Genomic DNA, 27,426 nt, shown 5'->3' with positions numbered 1-27,426 from the left:
TTATACCTGATGTACAGGTATACAAATGGATGCTTCTATTAGCCATTGAATGGAGACTGCATGCCCCCAGCTTGGTACATGTATAGTGCCCACATGCACAGAAATCGTCCATTTTCAGGTCCTCCATTCCAGCCTCTGGTAAGTTAGACTTTGTGTAGATTTATACATGTTCCGGTATGCTGGAGAGCAACCTGCCTGGACTGGCACTCCATCTATGAAGAGGACGTCAAAGAATATTGGTACATTGGCTACATGTACGTAGGTGCACCCAACTGGCTGGAAGCAAAGTCTTGCTTTCTTTCTTGGCGAGTGAAGTTGGCATGGTGGTTCTTTCCTCGCCTTCCACCTCCGCGGTCCGGGTTCAAATCCTGACTCAGTCCACATGTGGATTGGGTTATTAGTCCCTACCTGATTCCGTGGGTTTTAACCAAAACATTCCTCTGGGGTTTTCCTGTAACCTCTAAAACTGTAACTGGTTCTTGTAGTCTCCTCTCAACAGTTTTCTTCAGGCTTGTGAGCTACACTTACATGTACAACACCTAGGCCACTTTTGAGGAATCTTTGGTGTCATTACCGGAAATAAATAATAATAATAACGATAATGATAATAATAATTTGTCGAGGTTTTTACTCTTACTGGGACAGTCGTGAAGAACCTGAAAGCTTGTTTAAAGGTTGAGATGTTCACAGAAACAAAGTTGACATTTTCACCTTTCAAAGCAATGAAATCCGATAAATTGGCCTGGGCCAACAAACGACTCATTTTGCTTGGTCGCATCACCTTCATTGCCTTTTTTGATACACTCACAACTGCTTACAGACCATGCAAGTTAGTAACGTTATATTCTGACAATTTATAACGAGTGGTAGTTCACCAATCAGGTGAGAAGGATTCGTCTACTGAGGTGTTTGTTTTTTGTAACCATATTAGACTCTGCCCATTTTTCTTTTTGAATTCGATGATTTGCTGCTGCCCTGCCTTGCTGTCGGAGAGCTGGTGAGACAAAAATTCCACAGGCTTGCTTGGATGGGACTTTAACTGGTTGGGCCCATTACCGGTTCATGGCTCTTCACCCACAAAGCTTGCCAACCATGCATTGACTTGAACCCCAAGAAAGATACGTGCCCTTGATGAGACCTACATGTACAAGTTCATGTTCACTCGGTCAGCAAGATCTGGAAAGATGCTGACCGGTCACAATGCTGTAGGGCCAATTTCATAGAGCTGCTTAAGCACAGAATTTGCTTAAGCGCAAAAAGCCCTGCTTAAAAAACAAAGGTTACCAGCTCAAAATCTATGTGGTTGTCATGCTAATCAAAAGACCAGTAAAGACCATTCCAAAACAGCATACCAGGTACATCACATGGAGTTTTGGCTGGTAACCTGATTTGTCAAGCAAGGTTTTTTCACGCTTAAGCAAATTTTGTGCGTAAGCAGCTCAATGAAATTGGCCCATGGTGGTAGTGGTTGCCCAGAGTATGCTCTCAATGAGGCAAGATGTGATGTGACGTGCTGTGATGTGATGCACAGTTGCTCAGTCTTGTTAACGTTTGTCAAAAGCTCTCCCACGGCAAACATCGCTTATTTGAATTACGAAAAAATTCCAGCAGAAAACAAAATCCAGTGTAAACTTACTTTTGCATTTCATTGCAGGATTCTGTCTTCAGGCATCTTGGAATACATGTACTTAACTTAAAAAAAAAAGCTACTTGATTTTTTCCCGTTCCTTCTAACAGTGGCTTTTATCTTTCAGGAAGTTACAGTTATGAGTGTGTTGTGCTAACCCTGTGTAAATATTCTCTATTCTCTCTCTGTTTTTTCTCTTTCTTCTCTGCCCCTCCAAATTATCCAACCCTCCCCTCCCCTGCTCACATAACGGCTTTACCCATCTTGACCTTTTCATCGGGTGACCTTCTTGTGTGTGCGTTTGTCGCGTGCCTCGGTACCACGCGTGTGTAGCGCCAAAAAGCATCATCACCAGCAGGGCGATAAATTAGCCCATTTGAACCATCTCCATGACAACACTTTGAGCGCCAGAGAGGCCAGCGAGTGAGTGACTTCTATTTTTGGAACATGAATGTACATGTAGTGTGAAGTGTGGTGCTGTTCTGTTGTTTGTTGTTGATGTTGTCGAAGCGCCCTCTGTTGACATCATTCAGAAGTACCGGTCCTGGCAGCTGTCGAGAATGAAATAGCCCGACAGTATGTACTGATGACATACGGCCGAGCATTGTGGGATAGAATAGGGGTGATATAATATGGGCGATTCACAATAGTGGGCCACCAAGAGTTTGCAAGCATAACGCGCGAAATTTGTCGAGCCTTTCCAAACGCACATTGAGTCGACAAATTTGGCGCATTGTGATTGGCCAACACGTTGCAAACTCTTGGTGGCGCACTTTTGTGAAACGGCCGTATTGAGTTTGGGCCCCTTACAGAAAAAAAGGGCTAGCTTCTTGGCATGTTTCTGTGCATAGCGCTTTCATTATCTTCTTTGAAATTAAACTCCGAAGGTGAAATGTACCTTTTGTCATTGCAGTTAGGGCTAGTGATCAGACAGGAAAGTGGCACATTCTCAATTTCGATTGCTCGTGTTTATTGAGGCATACGTTGTGCATCTCTGGATAGCCAAATGAAATCAGAATTTAGGTACACAGATAAGGGCATCATCAAGCCAAGAGTGTCCTTTTTGTAACCACTTAAGGTACAAATACCGAGAAAATATTGCTGATCTGTAGTTCATCTGACACCCATCTTCCCCTTTCGTTGCACGAGCCCTTTCACTGCACAGATACCGGAACATGTATGCTGCCCAGAGTTTGTCACAGAACTGAGGCCAATGAATGTTGCATTGGTCAGCGTTGGGCAAGTTCAATTAAGGACCATAGTTAACCATGGTTTGACCAACTTTGATCGAACGCACACCAGTCGACGGTGGTTGAACTACGGTAGTCTAGATGCCAATTCAGGACTAGCCAACTGAGTTGGTCATGCCGTTGGTTGCCATAGCAGTTCAGTAGCATAGTGCAGAGAGGACCAGTTCTAAGAAAAAATGGCGGAAAAACAGTATGCCAGTAATAAACGATCCTTTTCACAGTTCTTGTATTATTTGGCCCTTGCTTCTCCCCACCAGCCTAAATGACCTGGTAACGGTTGACTAGAAATGTTCACGTTTCAACTTGGATGCACATGCACTAGGTGCGTCACGAACCAACCACACATTAACTACTGGTCCATGATCGAACTTGCTTGATTCATTGGGCAAGTTGCAAAGTTAAACCAAATGGTCTATGACATCAACTTTGTGCGATTACCCTACATGTACATGTATTTTTTTCTCATTTAGCTTTTATTTTACATGGAAGTTTAGTTAGAGCCTGAGCGTACTTGGACCTATAGTTTCTTTAAATGTTTGCATATTGTCGGTTGAGCATGCTGTACAATTCTTTTGTGTCTGCACATTTGCATATCATTTGCATATCTGTACATGTATCCCCCAAAACAGGTTTCCAAAATACTTGTAGCCCAATAAAGATGGCCAGCAGACACTACAGTGCTCCAGTACACGTATACATGTAATTGAAACCTTGACCCTGATCACGCATTGCCCAGAATGGCCTGTGTCTTATTTCTGAACAGAGCTACATGCAGGTTGTCACACAGCTTCTCCCAAGTTCTGTGTTACTCAACTGGAGATAGACCGGCACTTCACAGACAGTGTGACTGATGACTTGCGTTCACTGCATTCACATGCACAGCTACATGTATATTGTAGGTGATGCTTTGTACTTACATGTACCTGTAATGGTTGGCCAAACAGACTGCAGGGAAGGCAGCATTTGCAGGGCACCGAGCAACCAGTAACAACCCGAGGACAAGTCCTCACATTTATGTGTAATTCATGTACATACATACATGTATGTTTGATTCGTGTAAACAGAACAGGTCCTCACATTCATACATGTATGTGAGGACATGTCTACACAAGAATATGAGGACTGCCCTCTCTTCTTCTCACACAGAAATCAGAGAAAATAAAGAAGAAACACCTCATATCACATGAATACCGATATGAGGACCTGCTAAAAGATAATCTGATTTCGTCCCGGGACCATTAACCCTTATCACTGGATTTTTACATTGTCAGGACCAGGTCCCGCACCATTGACTATGATACCTGCCCCCTGGACAGTGAGGTTGACTCGATGACGAATGAAGTCACCAGTACTGATGATTCCACGGCAGTGTTTGAGTTGGAGTACCAGAGGGTGTCCATCAGCGGGGACGACAAGAGTGGGGTGAGCCTGTTAAAAAAGATTACCTCTTCAAATGGGTGGTGCTCACATGCATATACAGTATACATGTATGTGCATGGGTTTTTTTATTTTTGCCCCAAAGATTATCAAATTAGTATGCAAAATTGTAGTGGGAGTGTAAAAGTTGCGACTATCAGATTGCAAATTGCTAGTGGCAACTGGGAAATTCAGTGTGCGTGGAACGAGATTAAATAAATGAATAGACTCATTCCATTGCAATCCTCCTGAACATTCATAATTGGCAATACGAAAGTTTTCATTCCTTGAAAAAAATATCAAGTGCAACTAAAAGTTTGTTCCTGAGTTAGTACTAGGACATCATAATTAGGTTTCACGCTATGCTGTTATCTGGGTTATCTTGGGGTTGAAAAATTTAATTCAGAGGTTATCCGGGTAATTGTGAGTGTTCACACTGCACGTCTCGGGATTGAAACTTCCCTGGGTTACCTGCCTCACAATGCCACTTAAATGTAACCACGGACCATTTACCCAGGGATGCGCAACTTAAGCTCAGAGCTGGTTCAATGCGTGTTACGGCCGGCACAATATCACAGTAGAAATGGATTATGTAACACTTTCTCTTATAATAAAACATATATTCCTGTCTACCACTTTGTTTTCTTGTAATATTTAAGTCAGGGTGCACCCTTTCTAAAAATATGCTGCTCAAGAGATTTCATCCTATACATTCTGAGAAAAGTGAACCACAAAATTGGGGAATTTTGCCTCATTAAAACTTCGTTTCTGCTTGAAATCGATAAATGAAGAAGATTTATTCGTCAAAACGAATAGATTTCAGCGCCGCGTCGGTGCGTCGTCTCGGCATAATCACGGCTGCACTGTACATGCTGCAACACCTGTCATGTGGTCTTTTTTCGAGAAAGTCGAAAGCGCCTGCGGGGGTAATAACAATCCATAACACGCATGGAACCAAGGTCGCACATGTGTTTGCACTGGGGCCGCTCGCGGTTGCACATCCCTGGGTAAATGGTCCGTGATGTAACTCAGGTAAATTACCCTGCACAGCAGGTTAGTTAACCGCCACCAATCTCAATTTCCCTGGGTTACATGTACCTTCCATAGTGTGACTGCTCCCGGGTTTTCCTCAACCATGTCAACCCTGGGCTGTTCAGCATGGCCAGCGTAGCCTTGCACGAGTGTCAGCTGGTGTTTTGTGGTGTTCGTAATAGGGTTACCTTTTTAACATGTGCTGTAATGGCAGACAGTGACACAGTGCATCACGGCCAATGACTTGTGCATCTCCAGGCTAAATGCCAGACACAAAGCCTTGACCGCATTTCCAAGTTGCCATTGGCTCCAACATTTTGGTTCACACACTGGACACGTAGACACCTGCTTTCACAATGAAATTGCCCAACTACCGGTATCATTACCAAATTTGAGTCCCCCCTCCTACAACTTTTGTTGGATCGTGTTCCCCTCTCTCAGGTGCCACCCCAGGACCTCTATGATGCCTCCAGGTCCCTCATCGATGCCTTGGTGATGCGGGAGAAATACATGAAGTTGGCCCTGCAGTCCTTTCCCCGCAAGGCGGCCTCTTTCCTGCGCCAGATTGACGGCAAGCCCATGGACAATGGTGACTCCGTCAGCCCAGTGCATGATGCAGAAAGTATGTTTTTTCATATATACGTATCTCGTTGATTTTGTGATTTATATAGTAATATGAAACTTGTAGGGTGCATGTACGGTATGGTTCTTGGTGGTGGCGAACGTACCGGTTCCATGTGACCGGTCCACTAGTGTTGAATGTGCCCACTTTAGCTCAAAACATGATGTGGAAAACAATAGATTGGTCATGCAGGATGGGTACGTCTGCTGCCACCAAGCATTTCAAAAGTCTCCCATTAACATTATTCATTGACAAATCCAGAAATCTTCGGAGTGGGCGGGTGGTGTCGGGCAGTACAGGAAGGGATGCGGCAAAGTTGGGTGGTGTAGGGTAACAGGCTGGCTCTTGCTACCGTTCCCAATGCCAGCAAGAACCTTGAGCGGCTAAAGGGTCCAAAATATTCAGTGCATTTTTTTGGTCTCAACATCGCATTATATGCGCATGTGTGGAACTGTGCATGTTTTTTGCTGCGTTCTGTCACTTAGGCCATGTCCGAAACGGGCTTCCAGAGCTATGGCTGGGTCTATTGTCTGCTCATCTCCATGCATTTCCAACAGAGTGAAGGTCTACCTAGACTTAGCTCTAAATAAGAGATTGGGATGCAGCCTTGTCGTGTTTTGGAAGGATTATGAGCAAAATGGAGCCGTTGTGCGACTCTGAAGTCGGTCAATACTCTGTGTGTTTGGCATATAGGGTGTTTAAATTCTCCAGATAAGGGGGTAAACATGGTAAAGGGTTTTGCAGTCCAAAGACACTGAGCTTGACATTCGGTGTACATGAACTGTAGTGATGTGCATTTTGCAAATATTTTTTTAGCTATCTGTGCATGAGCCCCTCAAAACCCCAAATACTTGAACGTGCTCTGTGCATGCCATGCTGCAAATGTAGAGGCTGGTCCCAAGTCGGCAAGGTCATTGCACAAGTTGTTGAACCACTTTTCAGTTCGGACTCAAAGGGGAGTCTGGGTGTTGTACATGTATGTAAACCTTGAGACCACGAAACCCCCACTGTGCATGAGTGGACCTCTAAAGCAGCATCTTTAACGAGCACAATTGGTCAGTAACCAGTGTCAACCTGGCATGTTGTTAACTTCCATCATTGCTCTCCAGGACAGGGCCTTGTCCCTCCCCCCTAATTATTTGTAAAATTGTTGCCCTCTAGATGAGGGTTTCATCAACGTGGATTGAAATAGCTGCCTGTTCCTTCCCAGCCAAAGTTAATATCTTCCTGTTCTATCCTGGGAATATTTTTAAAAATTTGTAATCTTTGGTTCTACATACCGGTATATATCTGAGGCCATGTTTCCACGTTACTTAATTAAATATTTTGGAATGAAGTGGGAACATTTGTTCACAATACATGTGGTATTTAGGGTTTTTTCAGGGGGGTATGCATTTTTAATAAGCAAAAGCTGCCAGTCCAAACATTGTTTTTGCATGTCCTCGGGACATATGGCCAGATATACACTGCTATTTTTACATGTAGACTAAGCACACATATTTGCATGCCAAAGAACAGTCTTTGTGAAAAGCTTGACTGGCGAGGACCAGAATTAATCCTTTATTCTTTCGGGTGTCCTATAGTCCTGAATTGCTGTGCTTCAGAAGATGAGGCACATATGTTGAATTTTCAGTCTGTACTGAATCTTCGTAACCATTCTTTCTCTGCAGCTGATCTGCCAGTAAATCCACTTTGTCGATACACAAACCTGAAAATAAGTTTGAAAGCACATTTGATATTTTGATTGATCAGCCGTAGGAGAGAGATGGTGCAGGAATCGACTGATCCAATTGTATGCTATAACTTCAGCGGCGCCGCACATTCCTCAGCTTGAACTGCATGTGCCTTTGGCAAGTTATGACACCCCATTGGTCAAAGAGGCATGTAGCATGCGCGCACCACCTGTCAACGAGCGCTGTGCCGTCGCAACAATGGCTTCTAATTCCAGCTGCTAAATTACATACATGTAGTAGATACAGTCCGATTCAACACGGTCCAAGGGTACCGGGTACATGTGTCGGATGGAAACCTTTGACCTTTGACAATGCATACATGTACATGTACATGTGTTTATGCAAGTGGAGTGTGCAACAATTGCACTGTACAGCTGGTGCAGAACATGTGCCCTTCCTGTGTTTATGGCCAATTAATCCTTCGCAGGAAACTTCTGTTTCTGTTATAAACAAAAGGGTGATATTCTTCCAAACAGATGTTTCCTGCCTCGTTTGCAGACCAAGTCAGAAGCCTTATCCATTGATATCAGTGTGTTTCTGGTTTGCCGTGTTTGCTATTACGCCCATATCCCTAATGTTACGAGATTGGATAATGAATTTGTTGGGCGGTGGTGCATGGCGTTATCGGTTTCTTATCGCTTGTTGCCCTAAACAGGTGAACCGGCAGAGAAGGATGATGATGATGATGATGATGATGAAGGGGTCGGCAGTATGTATTTTGATTGATCAGTTTGTCACACATTGATTGACTGATTCATTGATTGATCTGATCCATCGACTGATTGATCCAATTCATTGATTGATTATGACAAGGAGACCTGAGCTTGATGACTGAGTTTGACGGAAAACTGACAAGACTATCTGATGGTTTGGGTGACTCGGGGAGTGGGGGAGGTAGCGGCTTAACAAAAAGACAGCTTTCTCACAAGCCAATCTACACGCCTTAACCCGAAAAAGCTGGGGAACCACACCCCCCCTCGTGCACATTTTCTCTGATATCACCACTGTGCATTTTTTCTTTATCATTCCAAGCCTTGGGGAGTTTTTTCATGGATTGCTTTCAGCCACATTTTGACTTCGGTCTTACGAGAGTTTGATTGATCGTGGGAAATGCCGATTTTGTTTTCCAGGTTGGCCAAAAATTTGAACTTCCCACTGATGTATACATGTACATGTACCTGCTCATAGAAACAACATGCTCACTTTTCATTTTGCCCAGTGTAAGCTTAAACTTACTACAGGTACATTGTACATGTACTGTACATTGTACATTATGTGTGTTTGTTTAGTTGCATGTTAACTACCAATGACCTCATCAATAACAGCGTACATCAGATTGAATTGAAGTTTCACAGATGGTACAGTGCTCACAATAGATGTCTCAACATGAACGTGGATGCTAAATTTAAAAAAAGAGTGGTCATTGCACATCTTAGATCATGGGTGGGGAGACAGAAATCTTGACTCCAACCGAACTTGGGATAGTCCAAAATAGACTGGATCCATAATACAACATCTCAGACTTGCCACATTGTGAAGTTGCTACTACAGTACTTGGTACCTGTGGCCTGCTGGTCATCCAGGGCCAATTTTTATGCTCACAAAGCCTTCGTCTATTTCACAGACCGTTAGGCAATATGAAAGCACAGCAACAGGAAGGGTAACCCTATGGGCTTTGCTAGGATTTTCTCCGAAGTGTTGTACCAACTTTCTAAGTGGTTCTTTGAAATTTACATGTACATGTAGACCTAAAATAGGAAGCTTATGGGGGAGGAGGCGGCAGGGTGCTGGGGTGACACCTGCTGACTGATTCCATCTCACTCTCTCTCTTCCAACCACTTGCTTGACGCCGTACTGCTCTCACGAGTTGACAAGCTTTTTTCTGTCTGGTCACTGAATGACAATGCTAGGTGACTGACAGACTGATATGGAACTGTTTGCTGTGGATGTGAACTTACTAATACTTCTTGGTCAGAGGTTGATGTGTGGACTTCTATGCACTGCTTTCCTATAGCACCACAAACAACCATTGTGTTTAAATTTAGCAAGCCATCATAGATGCAGTACTCCTCATGTGATTTGAAGATTTGGCGTGTTCAGCAAAGGAAAAGATATTCCCTAAATCTTGGTCCAGGCTATTCCGTATCTTCATCGAGATTCCAGCTGTCAGTGTCCATTGTCACCAAATTGACAAATATATTTGTCATGCCTCTGTCTTTGATGCTGTCTGTTCATTGGCCCAGAACAATCACATGGCTGGACGATATATCTGCATATCACATATGACAGTTGGCCTGTTATCTTCTGAAATTCAGAGCTCATTTCTTTGGATAAATTCCTCAGCCTCAACATAATTAAGACAGAGGTACCTGTGTGGCAAAACAAACGTTGGTTGCTGGGATGTGGGATATGACGTTTTGAACACCTGAGGAATGCATAGCACCCCGAGCCGGAGGGTGTTCAAAATGTCATATCCCACATCACAGCAGTCAACAATTGTTGAATGAAATTTGTCTATAACCAAGAGCAGCTGTTGAGAAGAAAGTTGTATTCATGGCACTGCGTAAAATACATGTACATGTGACTCCAAAATGTGCACCGAACAGATGGAACTTTGGCCAGTATTTAAATTTTGCCAGCTGGGATCCACTTATGTAATGAGTCACTTGCGAGTTAAATTTGAATAAAATCTGGTACACTGTGTTATCTGATTGCATAGATATGCAACAACTTGAATTCCCCTGACTAAAGACACCGTTGCTATACCTCGTGATTCGGGGCAAGCATTCGCATAGCGACCACCATCTCTGGAATGGACTGGTTCCTTTGTGCCATTCCTATCCATTGAGAACAGTGTATTGTTACTAAGCAAAAGCTTGCCCCGAATCACGAGGTACATGTATATGTATAGCAACAGTGGTTTTAGTATGGAGAATTCAAGTTATGTTCACGTGAAATTAAAGAACTCAGTGTACCGAATTTTATGTAAATGTAACTTGCAGATGGCTTATTGCACACCCGCATAACAAGCTTCTGTGCAATAATACCTGTACATGTTTAATACCCACACTGCATTCCTCATGTTGTTCACGTTTCACCATTGTTTGATGCGTTCAACTTCTAATGAATTCAAGTTTCGATTGAGGATTGTGTTGGTAGTGATTGCTAAGAGGTGGGTTAACCCATGGGGGGGGGCTGTGAGATGGGCCAAACTAACTAAATGGTGCAAGACTGTGTTCCCAAAACTTCATTCCCAAGTTTACCATGTCAACTCAACACGTCAACAAAACAAGCCCTAAATTTTCCATCCCAGACGATCTCATTTTTCCCCATCAGTCCTAAGAACAACGTTTAATATAAAGCCAGATCTGCAGAAAGGCTTTACTGCGTGATGTGTGTGGGTTGTTGTGTGTCTTGAACTAAAATGGGAAAAGACTGCAGCCTGGCCTTGCCCAACGCACACTGAACTTTAAAAGAAGCAGTCACATTAGCAGGGCTTCCCCAATGCTTGTACATTGGTAATTACAGAAATTAGGGGTCCTTTTTTTGTGTGTCCCTGTCTGATCTGACACATGATTTTGTAAGCTCAGAACACATTTTTGAATTTCCAGGAGTGATGAAATAATGATAATTACCTGGCAAACAAATAGTAACAGTTTGAAATCAATTCCGGTGATATTTCCATGTCAAATAACAAAGGCCAGATGTAACTGAGACACAAAAATGTCACTATTTTGAACCCCAAATTTCTGGAATTACCTACATGTATATTTTTTCGAGTATTGCAACAACTGAAAACATTTCGTACGAGGTTGGACGTCACAGGCACGGAGGCTGAAGTTTGACTGCAACAGTAGAGTGCTTTATGCTCTCACAAAGTTGACACTCCCTTCGGCAGTCAAAAATGGACAGGGCAGAAATTGCCTGTCAGTTTTGACACAAAAATGAACATTGATTTATTTTTTTTGTGTCCGAACAGAATCACTCCCTGGTCTCAATCCAGTCGTAATTTCCCCACTGATACACAGGAAGAAAAGGTTGTGGAGTGCCCAGGGCATGGCAGAAATGCAGAACCATCAGGGAAACACTGTTGACGCGACGGTGCCATACTGGTCCCTTATTTTTGTGCCCCTTGTCATACTTGCTTCTGTGTTCTTCAGCTCTGCATATTTCTATTCCATTTATTTACTTCGTAGACATGTTTAAGACAGATTTGAGGTGGTCATGGGTAAAGGTGCCCGTCTGTTTCAAGCAAAACTCAGGCCCGAAAAAAGTGCAGTGGTATGATAATGCTTGCGAAGATTTTTCATGTCCTGTCTGTGCGAAACCTGGACAGTTTTTGAGAACTTGGTTTTCTGGATGGAGAGGACATTTGAAGATATGTGCATGCTGAGTTGTTATAGGCTGAAACAGCATATCCTCTTGGCGTTCATCTGGCATTCCTTATGCCAGAATATCAAAGACCAGAAGAAATTGACCATAATTTTAAATAAATTCTGTGCCATTTCTGCCTCAAAAGTTATTACAAACGTTACATGCCAAAATTAACCAAGCCACTGCAAACCTCACATATTTTTCTCGAAGCGCGTCAAAACTGAGATGCAACAGTTTTGCACCAACATGATGACTTAATTTCGGTCTGCCCGCAGTCCATTAAAATCACCCACACCGAGTACTGTGCGATTTCAGATTTACTAATGTTTGGTGTCTCTTCCCACCCACCTCCCATTTTAGATCATCCTATCCACCCGCCCACCATGGAGGGAGACCCTTTTGCCTGCGAGCTGCCGGAGCCCATGCAGTGTGAGTTCAAGATGAAGGATGGCATCATCCGTGTCTATGAAAACGAAGAGGATGTGGCGAGGGACAAGCCCATCGACTTGCCCTGCGTGGACAAGATGACGTTTCTTGCCGATTCCAACATGATGATGGCGCTCATGGCCAACGGACCAATGTGAGGAGATTTTTTTTGATATGACATTCTTACATTAAAGCCATGAACCAAAAGAACCAGACTTTGTAAGATAATCGGGCGGGGGGGAGATTCCACCCAGCTGTCCCAAGGCCTATAATGTATCTTCTTGATAATTGGCTTGCCCATAAATACACTAATTATGAGCGTGTCTTTGAAGATTCGATTTGATCTGTCATTTGGGGCTTGTGGTGACGGTCATTTGTAGATACAGCGTGACGGGTGTTGGCCTGCACGTTTTGAACTTGTCAGTGGGAAAGTTGCCATTTTGGGCTGACCTGTCTCGGACAACTGGGTGTTGCACAAGAAGGGTATGGCAAATTTTCCAAAATATGTCCAAATGATTCCAAGACGTTATTGATAAAACTCCCGAAGGCTCAGCCAAGGACCAAAATGAATTGTGACAACATCAGAGAAAATTTCAAGGAGGGGAGGAGAAATTCTGTGCCCCCTGGCTCGTCTAGGGTAAAAGAAGGGTATTTTAAATCTAGTTTCACAAGTTGTCTGACAGTATTTTGTCTGATGAGTTTTAGGAAATCATAATTCTTTGGCAGTTCTGGGTGATTCGGGGAGCAACATAATAGTTTAGGACAGGATATACGGTTGTGGTGGAAAGTTGAAGCACACTTGGACCGAGATTGTCTAATTTCACTTTTTAAGACTGTGCCGATTCGTGGTGACCTTTTTTTTTTCCTGTAGCTGATCAGCATGACATTGTAAATATACCGTTGATGTCCTGGTTGATCGGTTGTAGAAAAGAAATTGTTGACCGGAATCGAGTTTTAAAACCTTGAACACCTTGCAGTCCAACTGTTTGTAGACTTCCGACCACCATTATGCTGATAGTGGGTGTTATGCGATGAACTAAAGCACAGCTTTAGAATCTGGACCTAAGTCCAAATGTCTGACCATTCAGGTTTCGTTTAAAGCACACCAACAGTTGCCACTGTGTTGTGTCTTTGCTTCTGCAGTAAGTCGTTTTCTTATCGGAGGCTGTCCTACCTGGCCTCCCGGTTTCATCTGCACAGTCTGCTGAACGAAATGAAGGAGCTCGCTGCTCAGAAGTCTGTGCCCCACCGAGATTTCTACAACATCAGAAAGGTACATGTCCAGTCAAACACCGGAGATCAGGGCATCATGGACCTACTCTGCCCAGTAGCCATCAAACTCCAAGAGCTGGTTTTGCTAGGTTTTGGCAAGTTTGGTACCATACCTGATTAACTTCTTGTTGGATTTTGTTGGACTTGGTATCACCGGCCCAGGATGGTGGTGTTGGATTTTGTTGGGCTTTGTATCACCGGCCCTGGATGATGGTGTTGGATGTTGTGTGAGTTGGGACACACAGGGGTCATTGCGTGCAATGTCTGGCTTGCTGGACCCAGTGTTGGACTATGCTTGATTTTGTCAGGTTTGGTTCTGCTGCAGTGCAAGTTATCCTATACTGCATAGACCCATCCATACCATATCACTCAAACTCCAATAGAGTCATCTTGTTTGAGTTAATCAGGTTTTGGCACAGTGACCTGCTTATTCAAGTACATTGACAAGTACACTTATTTGTTGAGGTCGGTTGGGTTCAGTGTGCTCTGTAGTGTAATAGCCAAGAGGATTAGGTGAAAGAATAATGCCGTAAATGTTTTCTGTTTAGTCAGTTTCTTACATACCTCTTCCTAATTGTCTTCTTAGGTGGACACTCACGTCCATGCGTCCTCTGGAATGAACCAGAAACACCTCCTGCGATTCATCAAGAAGAAGATGAAAACAGATACCAACAAAGTCGTCTGCAAGAACAGGGACGGATCCACGATGACGCTCAAACAGGTTGGGAAAATAGTCTTATTTCTAGGCTAGTGTGGTGGTGATCTTTGTAATGGTATTTGGTGACGGTCATGTACCCTGCCTTATGTTTTGCATTTCGGATAGTAAGGAAAGGCGGCTCTGGAATGGTGCTTAAAATTAGTCAGAAAAATGGGCCTGGTTTCCAACATTACACCTGATGCAGCCTACATCACAGCACCGGTTTTGCCAACCTGCAGTTGCCCTAACTATGGATTGCTCGGAGTATATAAATCCAACAGAATAATTCACAAAGTGTCATTTAAATATCAAAACACTAAAATAATGAGCACTTCCACGAATATGCTAACAGAAAATGCCTCTCATGTTAACAACAATGAAGTTAAACGTGCATTTGTAGGCAAATATTGTTGCCAACCAATGGTGAACTTTCTGCAGACTTTGGCTGGCCTTACAAAATGGCGGTCGACGTTTGTACATGTAAGCTGAAGGAAGGTTTATACATCATTGCACGAGAGGTGCTAGAGCTGTCTGGAACCTTGCCTCTACCTGTTTCACAATACAGAATATGAGCACTGGGGCGCCGACCAATGATCAGAGCGGTTTCCCTTTCAGTAAACTCATTTTGAATGTCCTGTGGTGTACACGTACATATATTTCATGTTGGAACTGTGTTTGTTGATTTTTAAAAAATTGTCCTAGGTTTGCCTTGCTGGTTTTAAAACAAATCTGGACGTTTTCTCGCTTCAGGTGTTTGACAGTCTGAACCTGACAGCGTACGACATCAACGTCGACACCCTGGACGTGCATGCTGTAAGTCGCGCCACTCTCTGTGTCACTCTGAGAGTGACGCATTGGCAGAGTTTCGAGATGATGAATAGCAAAGTTCACATCTTTTGGCAGATGATATGCACTGCGTTTGCATGTGGGTTGTTCCATAATTCAGGGTCCAAAAGTGTGACATTTTTGTGTCCCCGTTACTACTCACCCGTGTAATTTGACAAGGAAATATCACTGAAATTGATTTCAAACTACATGGATTTCTAGTTCTTTGGCAGGTAATTTGCATTAATTCATCACTCCTGGAAATTAGAGAATGTGTTCTGAACTTAACAAATCATATGTCAGATGTGACAGGGGCATGGAAAAAAATTGAACCCCTAATTTATACAATGACCCATGTGTAAACTTTGAAAAATTTATGAAATTTACTACCGATCATGTTGACTTTAAAAATTTTCCATTGTTTCGTTAGATTGGTGTCCACTTTGTCGGGCTTAATTCTCTTGAATTTGTTACATTGTGTAGGATCGCAACACCTTCCATCGTTTTGACAAGTTCAACTCTAAGTATAACCCCATCGGGGAGAGCAAACTCCGGGAGATCTTCATTAAGACGGACAACCACATCGGCGGACTCTACTTCGCTCAGTTGATCAAGGTAAGAAGCTGAAGTTGGAAAGTTGTCGTTGAACATTCTAACCAGACAATCTGAGGTGTGCTGCTCCTAAATAGACAGTTGCAAACATTTCCCGCCATTCCGGGGAGAGGGGCATGTGGCCAAGTGGTTGGATAGGGTCGGTGGCTTCCAATCAGGGTGGGAGATTTGAGTCCAGCTGCTGGTAATGTGTTGCAGCCCTTGGTTTTCCTTTCAAGATGGAGCATAGGATGAGGCTGTTTGCAAGGGAATCATACAATTCACAAAATGTGTCATATCAGTCTTCAGGTTTTTTCCTTTCAGTTAGGGCAAGTTTGTCTGACACCGCAAGGTTTCAGTTGTAGCCCTTTTTTCATGAGAATCCACTTTATTTATTGAACGCTGTGAAATGAGAAAGAGCCTGACTGACCTCTATCCTGTAGCAACCATCTTGCTTTTCTACCGTTCAAACCATGGGCTGTCTGCCAATACTCAACTTTGGCTCTGTCTCAGGCTTCAACTGTTTTTTTCACTACCTGACTTTGAAGCGGTAAGCCCTCTAATTAGTCTAATAGTGCCAGAAAATATTAAATAAGATGCAAGAGAGCAAAAACTTACAGTAATCAAATTTGATTTAAATGCTTCAGGCCCACAATCGGGGATTAGTTTGGGGACGAAGCCTGATCTGAGACAGAGACGAAGTTGAGTATTGGAAAACGGCCATTGTAACCAAACTAAAGGCTGGAAGGGGAAATAGTCTGTTCCCTTTTATCAATATGTGAAATTGTATTACTGTTGCCAGTTGGCCCACAGGGACTATAGCCTCACTTGGGAAATTATCTTTGTCATTTTGACAATAAAGGCGACAGGAATTTTTAGTCATGAATTAGAATTACCCATCAAGCACCAGCATAGTAGTCTTATAATTTCTATCCTTTCAGCCATCTTTTTCCCCCACACATATTGCTTTTGTAGAAAATTTGGACAGCTTTCACTTTCCATTCAAGATATCGCACTCTTGAAATATTTGACAAACAAGTCTATGCAATATATTTTGGTGGATTGTTAGGAGATGTGTAATGATTTGGAGGAGAGCAAGTACCAGAATGCAGAGTACCGGTTATCCATCTACGGACGCAATGAAAAGGAGTGGGACAAGCTGGCCAAGTGGGCCGTCGACCACCAGGTCTACTCAGACAATGTCAGATGGCTTATCCAGATTCCCAGGCTATAGTAAGTCAATCTTGGTACCATTTCCAGGCAATATAATAAGGGCAATAACCACTTTCTGGGTAACGTACCAGGTCAGCATAATTGAGCTGGCAGTTAAACAGAAAGTGGGGATGAAGCTGGTCAGCTAGAAAATACATTTTTTTAACTTCAAGACCGTGATCATTAAACTTTAAATGCTATTTGAAGTAGCGGATTCTATATTTAGATACCAGCACGGTAAAAGAATCTGACTGGACAAAGCTCAAATTTAGCCCTGTCGCTTGTTTTTTTTAAATCACGTGACCGCTTTCTTTCTGTCATTCAGTGATGTCTACCGATCCAACAAGATGGTGGCTAACTTTGCCAAGATCCTGAATAACATCTTCATGCCGCTGTTTGAGGCTACAAAGGATCCCAGCTCACACCCAGAGTTGCACAAGTTCCTACAATACGTTAGTATCAAAATCTGTTTTTCTATTAGAAATTACCAGATCTGCCAGAGATCCACATGTCATTGGTTGATACGGTACACTCGGTGTCTGTCTTTATCCTGGTCATATCTTCACACGGCCATTTGTGACAACCAGGAAGTCCATCCCAAACCACATATGTGCACGTTCCTCTAGCTTGCTTGTATTCAAATCAGTGGATCCGCCAATAATCCACACATGTTGTTTGTGGATCCCCTCAACCTCTACCTTTTGCAGTCCAACCAGGAGGTCTGCTATTCAAGAATGGCTAATAGGCAGAAGCAGTGGATCCAGTGGAGTGAAAACAGTTGATGTTAATTGCATTGATTTCGTTTATTGTCGTGCTGGATTGTTGCATTCAGTGGATTCTCTGCAAGATATAAATGTAACAAGAATAAGGTTTAGTCAGAATTGTCACTGTCATCAGTAGCAGCCACTGTGGAAGGAATGGAGTTGATTTGCTCTTTTTTTCTAGCATTGGGCTTGTTGGCACATGTTGATTCTGTTAAGGATGATAAAAGAACCGTCATCAGAAATGTCTGGCTACGAACATCCACAGTCAAGGATGGTGGTAGTTGATGTGCTGGATTAAAGAGAATCCCTTGTGTCAGGTTTTGAGGCTTTTAAATTCAAACCATTATTTGACTTCAGTACCTCTTGAGGAGTAAGATCATTAAATTTGTTTCACTAGATAGCTGGCTGTCAGTCATTGGATTCTGCATGTATGAGGATGTTGTTTATCAATCCACTAAGTCAATAAAATCATTGTTGATTCCTTAAGGCAGTGCAGTGTGGATAGACTTCTAATCAGTTGACCAGGAGTGCAGTCTGCTCAAGGACACACTGCCAACTTTCCCAAACGTTCAAAGTTTTTGGAGTCAGTGAGTTGATTAAAGGATTAACTTTTAATTTTTCATACTTATAAGTCAGTGGATTAGTGCATGGAGATGATTTCTTACATTAGTGGATCAATTTACTGAGAGGATTTCAGACCACGCAGGTGACTCAGAGGTCGCCTTATCACTTGATCAGCACACAATAAAATCAGTACACTTTAGTAGATCTTCAACATTCACCTCTTGAATCTGACCTGCATGCTTGTGTTTTTTGTGGATATCTCAATTACTTGTTTGTGGATCAACTAGGTGACCGGCTTTGACAGCGTGGACGATGAATCCAAGCCCGAAGACCTGATCTTCACCTCAGACAGTCCGGAGCCGGAGCAGTGGACGTCCACTGAAAATCCGCCCTACTCCTACTGGATCTTCTACATGTACGCCAACCTTGTGGTCCTCAATCACTTCCGGAGGTAAATAAATTGAAGCCATCTTCCTAAAAACTGCCCCCTCATCACACATGCAGTAATAGCAACAAGTTCAGTCTCCAACAGTTTTAATATCAACTGCCAGTCAATTTTGCCAGTCTGAGACAACTTGTGGATGTGGTTCAGGTATAAGTTGCAGGATTTTTGATAAATTTCCTCAGTCTTTTAGCAATGAAGCAGTCAGTTTGTTTACACATGTTAAGGGGTCAACCCTTTTGGCTTTGACCATGCTGACCAATCATATGGGTATTGGTGAGCAAAACTTATGTCTTTTCGTGCCCGCTGATTGTACGAAAAAAAGCACCATGCTATGCCACAAGGTGCGCTTAGGTGTCTTGAGTTGAGCAATCAAAAGTCACTCTCCTGGAAACTACAAGCCACTCTTATGGGGTCATCCATTTTGGGACCCCTGGCTAAATGTTCGTGTAAATAGCCTTCACTTTTGAAAAATTGCTTATGAAAATTCAATAGGAACTCTTCTGAAACAAACGCCTCCTTTTGGCGTGTAAATTAGATTCCACCTGCAACTTTTCTGCATTTTGTCCCTGATTAAACATGCCGGTGGTTGCGGAACCTTCTCGGGGGTACTTCTCCAGGGTTCTCTCTCTGTAACAAGTGATGTGACCATTTTTCAGATGTGTAAATACAGTTGCACTCTTTTTGGAAGTTGAGTCAAGGTATTAAGTCAATAACGCAGTAAGAAACTGAGGTGACCGTGCTGGATTTGTCCCTTCTTTTCTGTGAACTTGGCTTCAACACCCTCGTGATCTATTGCCTTAGTCTCGGTGTTGTAGTCAAGACCATCTTAAGGCCAGACACCAGACCAGATGAGACCATCTGCAAGACCCAATGCAGGTGTTACGGTGAACAATGAAAAAGGAACACTGGATGAACAATGGATTATTTGAGCAGCTTGTAACTGAATTCAGACCGTCGGTCTCGTGATAGTCTTGTGATGGTCTTGTAAGGTCTTGCGCTGGTCTCGTGGGGTGCTGTGATTGTCTTAATAGGTCTCAACTACAACACTGCCCTGTCATAGATGAGAGCAGCCCTGGCCACCCTTATATTTTTGTCTCTCCTCACTCTATCAGGGAGCGTGGTTTCAACACCTTTGTCCTCAGACCGCATTGTGGAGAGGCTGGCCCCGTCCATCATCTCGTCACTGCCTTTATGCTGGCAGAGAACATCTCCCACGGATTGCTGCTAAGAAAGGTACCTTTTTTATCTGTGAGCAAGGGCAGATCCGGAGTTATGAACAATGTTTATCCCTGAGATGTACACCTGCCTCAGGACTCGAGTCGTCATCGAGTAGAGCGACCTAGGTCATTTACTGATTACTCATCAACACCAAAGTTTGAGTGGCACCGGTTACTTGGCCGCTGGTGGATTTCCCTGGTAACCATTCCACAAAATGTATCCGGGGTACCAGGCAAAATCGACCATTGGTCTACATATGGTCAAACATGTTCATTGATTGTGGGTGAAAGTAACACATCTTTTGTGCATTGATTTCCTTTCACCAGACGCCAGTGTTGCAGTATTTGTACTACCTGGCCCAAATTGGCATTGCCATGTCCCCCCTCTCCAACAACTCCCTCTTCCTGAACTACCACCGCAACCCCCTGCCAGAGTTCCACGCCCGGGGACTGTGCGTCTCCCTGTCAACCGATGACCCGCTACAGTTCCACTTCACCAAGGTAAAGGGCAGAAATGCTGCCAACACCACTGACAGGAGTAGACCCAAGACTATTCACCAGACCATGTGCAGAATAAGTCACAAGACCATTCACAAGACCAGACACAAAATGAAACCTTTCATAAAACCAGTCACAAGACCATGCAAAAGACTACACAAGATCTCCACAAGACCTTTCATAAGACCATGCCCAATACCATTCACAAGACCATGCCCAATACCATTCACAAGACCATGCCCAATACCATTCACAAGACCATGCCCAATACCATTCACAAGACCATGCCCAATACCATTCACAAGACCATGCCCAATACCATTCACAAGATCATGCCCAATACCACTCACAAGATCATGCAAAACTAGTCAAAAATCTTCACAAGACCAGTCTTGAGACCATCCACAAGATAATGCAAAACAATAGTCACGGGACTAGTGACGGGACCAGGTGCAAAACCTCATACAAGATCAGCCAACCCAGCGCAACTGGACGATGGCCCTGAAATCGATTATGATGATGATGTTACTCACAACCCATGGTAACCCTTGATGAATGACTGTAGCATTACTACAAGCATATATATGTAAATTTATTCGTGACTAATAGGAATTCATTGATGGAGGAATGCAGCATTGCTGCTTGCTAATACATATACAAATAATTTTTTTCATGATCCACAGGAGCCCTTGATGAGGGGGATACAACACTGTCACATGTTAATATATGTTAATTTATTCATGTCTAATAGGAGCCCTTGATGGAGGAATACAGCATTGCTGCTCAGGTATGGAAACTGACAACATGTGACATGAGCGAACTCGCCAGAAATAGCGTTGTTATGAGCGGCTTCCCAAATGAGGTAAAACCTGCCTTAGGCATCCAGAGCTCATTCTCTATGATTCCCATGTTGGTTTTTTTCTTTGAGGGAGAGTCGGTCAGTCAGTCAGGGATGAAAGAATTATTTAATTGCTTTTCTCCCAAACCTTTAAGATTATCATTTGTTCTCTTGTTTTGGTAGGAATTCCAGATTTCAGTAAAAAATGTTGTTTTGTCTGTCTAAGGGAAAAGTAAGGGTCAGTCGGAAATGAGAACTATAGAATTAAACTACGGATGCCTTTATGAATAAATGGTTGACAGTGGTGAATGTGCCAATTATGTAAAAACAAGAAAATAATGACTGCTGTTGTCAGGACATTTTTAAAAGTTTTAAGTGCCAGTGTTTTAGAAAAAAGTGTTCGAATGCAGTTTTAGAACAGCAACAGTAAAGTAGTTGACTACACGTCAGAAGAAGGTCTTGTGTACAACTATGGTTTTTTTTGGTTGTCATGTAGTTGATGGGTTGTTGATTGCAACCATTCAAGAATATTTATTCAGGTTTTGTACAAATAAAGTATAACTGCTAGGCATTTTGCATTGGATAGAATAATTTCCCCATGACAGATTCAGTGTTCCATTTCACCCTGCTTCACCTCCTAGAATGGAACATCCCATCTGTCATATTGACTCATTGACATTTCTCATTTATGAACTGCAGTGCTGCCTGATAGAAAAAAGGGTTACTTTGTTTTTGTTGCGCTCCTAGTTCAAGGACCACTGGCTTGGGCCCAACTGGCGCAAGGAAGGCCCCCCGGGGAACGACATCACGCGCACCAACATTCCGGACATCCGGGTGGCGTTCCGGGATGAGACGCTGACCGAAGAGCTGACCACCATCTGCCGGTCGGTTAAGGAGATGGCCCACCGGAACAGTGTGGTCACTGCACCCAAGTTCTGATTGCGGACCAAGTACGAATGTCAGCACGGCAAGACGGGCCCAGCTGCTCCCTGGGATGTGTCACTTGTGGGAAATTCAATCAGGGTGAAAATACCTGAATTGAAAGTGTTAGCCCATTGGCACTTTTATTACATTGTATAACACCGTGCTGCATTGTATTACAATATGCTACATTGTATTACAATATGCTACATTGTATTACAATATGCTACATTGTATTACATTGCATTACGTTGTATCACACTGTGCTACCATGTATTTCATTGTGCTAAATGCCATCACATTGCACTGCATTGTGTTATATTTATCCGTGAATTCGTAACACTATACTGTGCTCTGGTGGTTTGGGTGATACAGGGAATAATGGGCTACTGTGGGCAGAGGACGGGCTTTCTTGAAATCTTCCTAGCAATTGAGGCTCTCTTAGGGGGAAGCTGCATTTTTCTGGTTCACGAACAACTAAGTGCTCGCGGTGTGGTTGCATCACTACCAACAAAATGGGCACTCCCCATCAACGTGGCTCTTTTCAAGTGATGAAGGGGTGCTTCATCTCAAATGGGCTGTTGAGGAAAGTACCACGAATCCTGGGCTAATTAGTCACAGTGGCCTGAGACAGACCCTACCCAGTCAGGTCGCTGATTGGAGGAAAAATACCTGAATTATGAATACAGGTCATACCAGTTGAGCAAGTAACAAAAAGACGCACAATTGCACAAGGGGTAATTCAGGATGTTACCCAGAGATGCCTCACAAAATCCTGTCAACCTTTACGACACCGAAAAACAAACAGCATTGCTTCCAAACAACTCAAAGAAGCAACCCACGGTGCTATTTAGCGGGAGAAGTTTTGTATCTTATATTTTAACAGTTTAGCATTCCCATTCATTAGCCGAAAGGTGAAGGTCTTTGGTTCTTGGCACCAAAGGTTAGGGAAGAGCTGAAAAGTAATTAAGGGGCAACTCAAGGTTTTAACCAGGACACCCCACAGAACCCTCTTAAACCCTGTAAACCTGTAAGGTAAAACCTTGAGTTACTGTACTTCCTGTAAAAGACCTAAAGCATGACGTCACACTTTGTTTACATGTGCACTTGTCTATGGCGACTGAGTGGGTCTCGTCCGACACCTCTGCCATTGGAGAACACAAGTGTAAATAAATTCACCCCTCCGTACACGTTGCATTTATATACAAAGCAAAACACAGTTCAAAGAAGCACAGAAGCTAAATATTGCTGCAAAGATGCTGTCTGCCTTCAGTTTTCCGTACTTATTGGAGAAAATGGCATGTTGACATGTACCTCTTAAATACTTAAATGTATGAAATATCTTGGGCACCGCTTGCATATTGTCACATATTGTCACATGACGTGCTTCAATCTAGAGATTCTATTTATATATTTTGGAGAGTAGATTGTTTTACCATGACACTAACATAGATTCTGTGGGTTTTTCGAGGGGGACTTTTTAAAGAACAGGTTAAATTTCATAACCTTTGAGTTTTATTATTTTTTAAAGCCCTAGTTAGGTGAGTTGTGTTTTAGAAGACTTATCCTTTCCAAGGATACCTGTGCCCTCCTTGACTGGTGACAAGTAGGCTACAGCTGAGTGTTGTAACATCATAGCGTGCTTGCACGATGCACCATCGTGGTGGGCAGTTTTTATTATGCAAATTCAGTGACAGTGAAAGTATGAAGTGTCACATGGGAACAATAACGGAATCCCAATACAACACTTCCGCATCTGAATTCGAGGCTGTGTCAGCTTCAATTCTTAATGCGATCAGATGATTGAAAGTAAGGAGTCAAGACACAAAATACAAAAAGGTTTATTAAAGTTAGACTTTTCAGGCTGCAAAGTTTTGTGGAAGAGTCTTTCAGCATGACTTGATACTTAAAGTCAAAAGAAAATAACGGCAGTTTACCACAAACCAACGTACCTGCGATGGTTGTTTATCTGCATGTGTAGTGGGTGTGGTTTAAACTGAAGTGGCGTCACACTTACAAACCGGATACTGCATGTACTATGTCGACTCCGCGGGTGCCTGCGACGAAGTTCAACACAGAGAGCCTCGGTTTCGATGCAGATATGCCCAGACAACGCTAATGTGAAATCCCTCTATTGCACTTAATCCATAATGGCACATGGTGAAAGCCACCAACTTGTGCCATGTATTGCACACATCTAATTTGCAAAATTATGTGCATAATAATGTGCATAATGTGCATAATAATGTGCATAATAATGTGCAAGGAGCATAATGTGGTTTACATGTTCAGCATCAAAATTCTCCTCGCCATTAAAAGGTGATGTCTTCTCTGATCGCTTCACGTGTGGACTATGCAGCACTGATGCTAGTCCAGGACGGAGCAACATGCCAACAGTGCGAGACACAAGGCTCATCAGTCGCCACTCTTTCTCAAGCTTGCGTTGGCTTTGCCCTGCTGACACGTTTTTCCTTGAAAGGGCAGCAAGTGCTTGTTCGAATTTTACTGTGCCTGCGTCCAGTTTTATTATAATTATGTGCATGTCTGAATGAACACCAATCCATACGCACACTTTAGAGCATTTTTAATTTATTGTTTGTCCATTTGGCCGAACATAAAACAGTTTTGTATCAAGTTGATTGGCATCCGTTTTGTAATGCACACTATTAACAGTAGACATGTGAAATTAATTTTAATACTGTAAAAGCACCAAGTTTGAAGTGTGTTGTAGTTGGTTCTTTCGAAGTCATCCAGTCTTGAACCAAATCACAAGCCATTCAAATGGACTTTGACAAAAGCGTTCTATTATTATTCAGCCCACGACTCGTGACTAGTGTTGTTGTTGAGACCATCATAAGATGAGACCATGGGACACAAGACTAGTCACAAGTAACAGGGTGAACAATGACAAAGGAATGTTTTTGTTACAGTTCCGTTAAATAGCCTGTGACTTGAATTCTGCAAACTGCAAAAGTAATGCCTGTGTCAGTAAAAAAGTAGGAGGTGGTATTTTCCTTAAAACTAATTAGTATATAATATCAAGGGGGGTATATCAATGGTTTAGGTTTGTAGTTAATAGTTACAGGGTCGGGGATTCAGATCCAGCTGCAGGCCGCATGTTGTGTCCTTAAGCAAGCCACTTTACCCTTATTTGCCTCTTAGGTATATATGGTATTAGCTGGGGGTAAGCGTTAATGGCGTCCCGTCAAGGAGGAATAGACACATTCTCAGTCATTTGCATTTCAAAGAACTTTAAGGTGAAGATTATCGGCCTGATGAACTGTGTTGTTTCACAGAAAACACACTGTTTTGCTTTTGCTTTGTTAAAAAGCCAAACCTCAGCCTTTAAATTTATTTCCTGACAAGGGCCATCATAAGACTTCCACGCGACAAAGGCCATCTTGGCTGCATCCGAATCTCTTGTCTAGAGCTAGGTTCAGGTCTTCGCTCCATTGGAAATGCGTTGAGACGCGTAGACAATAGACCTAGCGGTAGCTCTGGAAGCCCGTTTCGGAAACGGCCTTACTTCCAACCTACTGTAGAGTGTTCTTTGAAAACTAAGGAACTATATTTAGTGGTTTTGTGCTTGGCTGTCATCTTGCAGGCCAATGCTTTTGTTCCGCAGGGAACTGCACTGCAAGATGGGCCACCGAGCAAAGCCTCTCTGTGCATTTTGGCCTGGAAAACAACATGCTTTAAAACGTTGCTTGTACATGCAGTAAACACTTATGCAGCTATACTGCTTAATAACACTATATTAAATTTTTATTTTGTCTTTTGTTGTAAATTCTGGTTCGACACCGTGCCTCCCTGAGGCAGTTTTATTATTTTTTGTTAATTTTTATTTTGGTTTTAATGTCTATAAGTACATACATAATACATGTAATTATTGAAATAAATCTATGTTATTTTTTTGAGTTGTGTTAAAACACAACAGTGCAACACAAGTTCTATATGTAATCATGAGTTTAATGGGTTATTCAAAGTCTTAATTAATACCGAAGTGCATTATACATGTATGTTATTCATAAAGTAGCGTAGGATTGTAAAAGTACACTGTTGTATCAAAATACATGTATAGCGGATGTAGAAATGTATATTGCACAAAATATAATTAATGTCGACAGATTTTACGTATTATTTGCTTACTGCAGATGCATGCTAGGGACTACGGTACATTTTCATTTATAAATGTCGGTCACACTACCGTTTGCATAAATGCATTGAGATTTCACACATGGTGGATAAGAGTTACAATGTTGATGGTTGCTACAAATGCCATGTTTGCTCCAGAAAACAAAGGTCCGCTTTGAGGAAAAATAAACGGGTTACCAACTAAATTTGCTCTTGGAAATCGCGTTATTTTTATTACTTTTGATGAGTTGAAAGCGTGAATTGGTTGATGGAAGCTCTTCACCACTTTTTTGGGGGGAAATATCGCTGATGACTTTCGATCATCGGATGAATAGTCGGGGCTACTGATTTTTTGTACAAAATTTTGACATTACTTTTGAGGGTACATTCCACCAAATTGTTGGATTTCTGCGCGCTAGCTCATTAACATTTTCGTGATCCCACAGGTTTTTTTAATAAGGCAGGCCATAATCAGAAGGGATCATAGAAATTTTTCTGTAATCCCAAATTGGGGACTGGTAGTTTCAAAGTGAAGGGTATTTCTTTCACAAAAAGCACCAAATTGCGGGCCTATTTTGGATAGAGGCGGGCGGCTACATTTGAAGTTAAGCGCATACTTTTACTTCTATTTTAGATGTATCTTCGGGGAAAGGTGAATAAAAAAATTCACGAGGCTAACCCCCAGAAAAATTAAACGGTAAGTGATCTTCCAGTGAAAAAAAAGAGGCAAACCTCCTGAGAGTCAACAGGCGGCGCTATTTTGGTCAGATTTTGCACTGTTTTCTATGGGTGCGTATGTGGAGCAACCTGTAGAGCGCCACAGACAAAATTGCATCCCTTGTTCGATGAAATCATATGGGGGCGCTATTGCCTGTAAATTGAGTATGTCTTCACCTCAACAGAGGGCGCTTCTGTATTTTTACCTTTTGGTTTTTTCAATAGAGGGCGCAATAGGGCACCGAGCTGTA

At 42.6% G+C, this 27,426-nt stretch overlaps 1 protein-coding gene across 9 annotated transcripts in view; it reads left to right on the top strand.

The window, feature by feature from the left end:
- LOC110988354 (AMP deaminase 2-like) overlaps positions 1-26,664 on the top strand; it is a 41,058-nt gene extending 14,394 nt beyond the window's left edge. For 7 of the 9 annotated variants that reach the window (XM_087142271.1, XM_087142272.1, XM_087142278.1 and 4 more), the window contains 16 exons: positions 1,961-2,050; positions 4,149-4,299; positions 5,767-5,947; positions 8,336-8,389; positions 12,415-12,634; positions 13,624-13,753; positions 14,339-14,473; positions 15,200-15,262; positions 15,758-15,889; positions 16,935-17,098; positions 17,403-17,529; positions 18,693-18,856; positions 19,963-20,083; positions 20,395-20,568; positions 21,317-21,427; positions 22,151-26,664. In XM_087142271.1, the coding sequence (XP_086998397.1) occupies positions 1,961-2,050; positions 4,149-4,299; positions 5,767-5,947; positions 8,336-8,389; positions 12,415-12,634; positions 13,624-13,753; positions 14,339-14,473; positions 15,200-15,262; positions 15,758-15,889; positions 16,935-17,098; positions 17,403-17,529; positions 18,693-18,856; positions 19,963-20,083; positions 20,395-20,568; positions 21,317-21,427; positions 22,151-22,342 (2,209 nt within the window). In that variant the 3' untranslated portion in view covers positions 22,343-26,664. The remainder of the gene's footprint in view (positions 1-1,960; positions 2,051-4,148; positions 4,300-5,766; positions 5,948-8,335; positions 8,390-12,414; positions 12,635-13,623; positions 13,754-14,338; positions 14,474-15,199; positions 15,263-15,757; positions 15,890-16,934; positions 17,099-17,402; positions 17,530-18,692; positions 18,857-19,962; positions 20,084-20,394; positions 20,569-21,316; positions 21,428-22,150) is intronic. The other 2 variants (XM_087142273.1, XM_022251762.2) reach the window with 2 other exon arrangements.
- Positions 26,665-27,426: the final 762 nt, after the last annotated feature.

Source organism: Acanthaster planci, linkage group LG10 (genome assembly GCF_054643075.1).
Source record: "Acanthaster planci isolate LZ-2023a linkage group LG10, COTS_SCS, whole genome shotgun sequence".
Classification (NCBI taxonomy): Eukaryota; Metazoa; Echinodermata; class Asteroidea; order Valvatida; family Acanthasteridae; genus Acanthaster; species Acanthaster planci.
The sequence above is the reverse complement of the archived record's forward strand: the minus strand, read 5'-3'. Positions and strand labels throughout refer to the sequence as shown.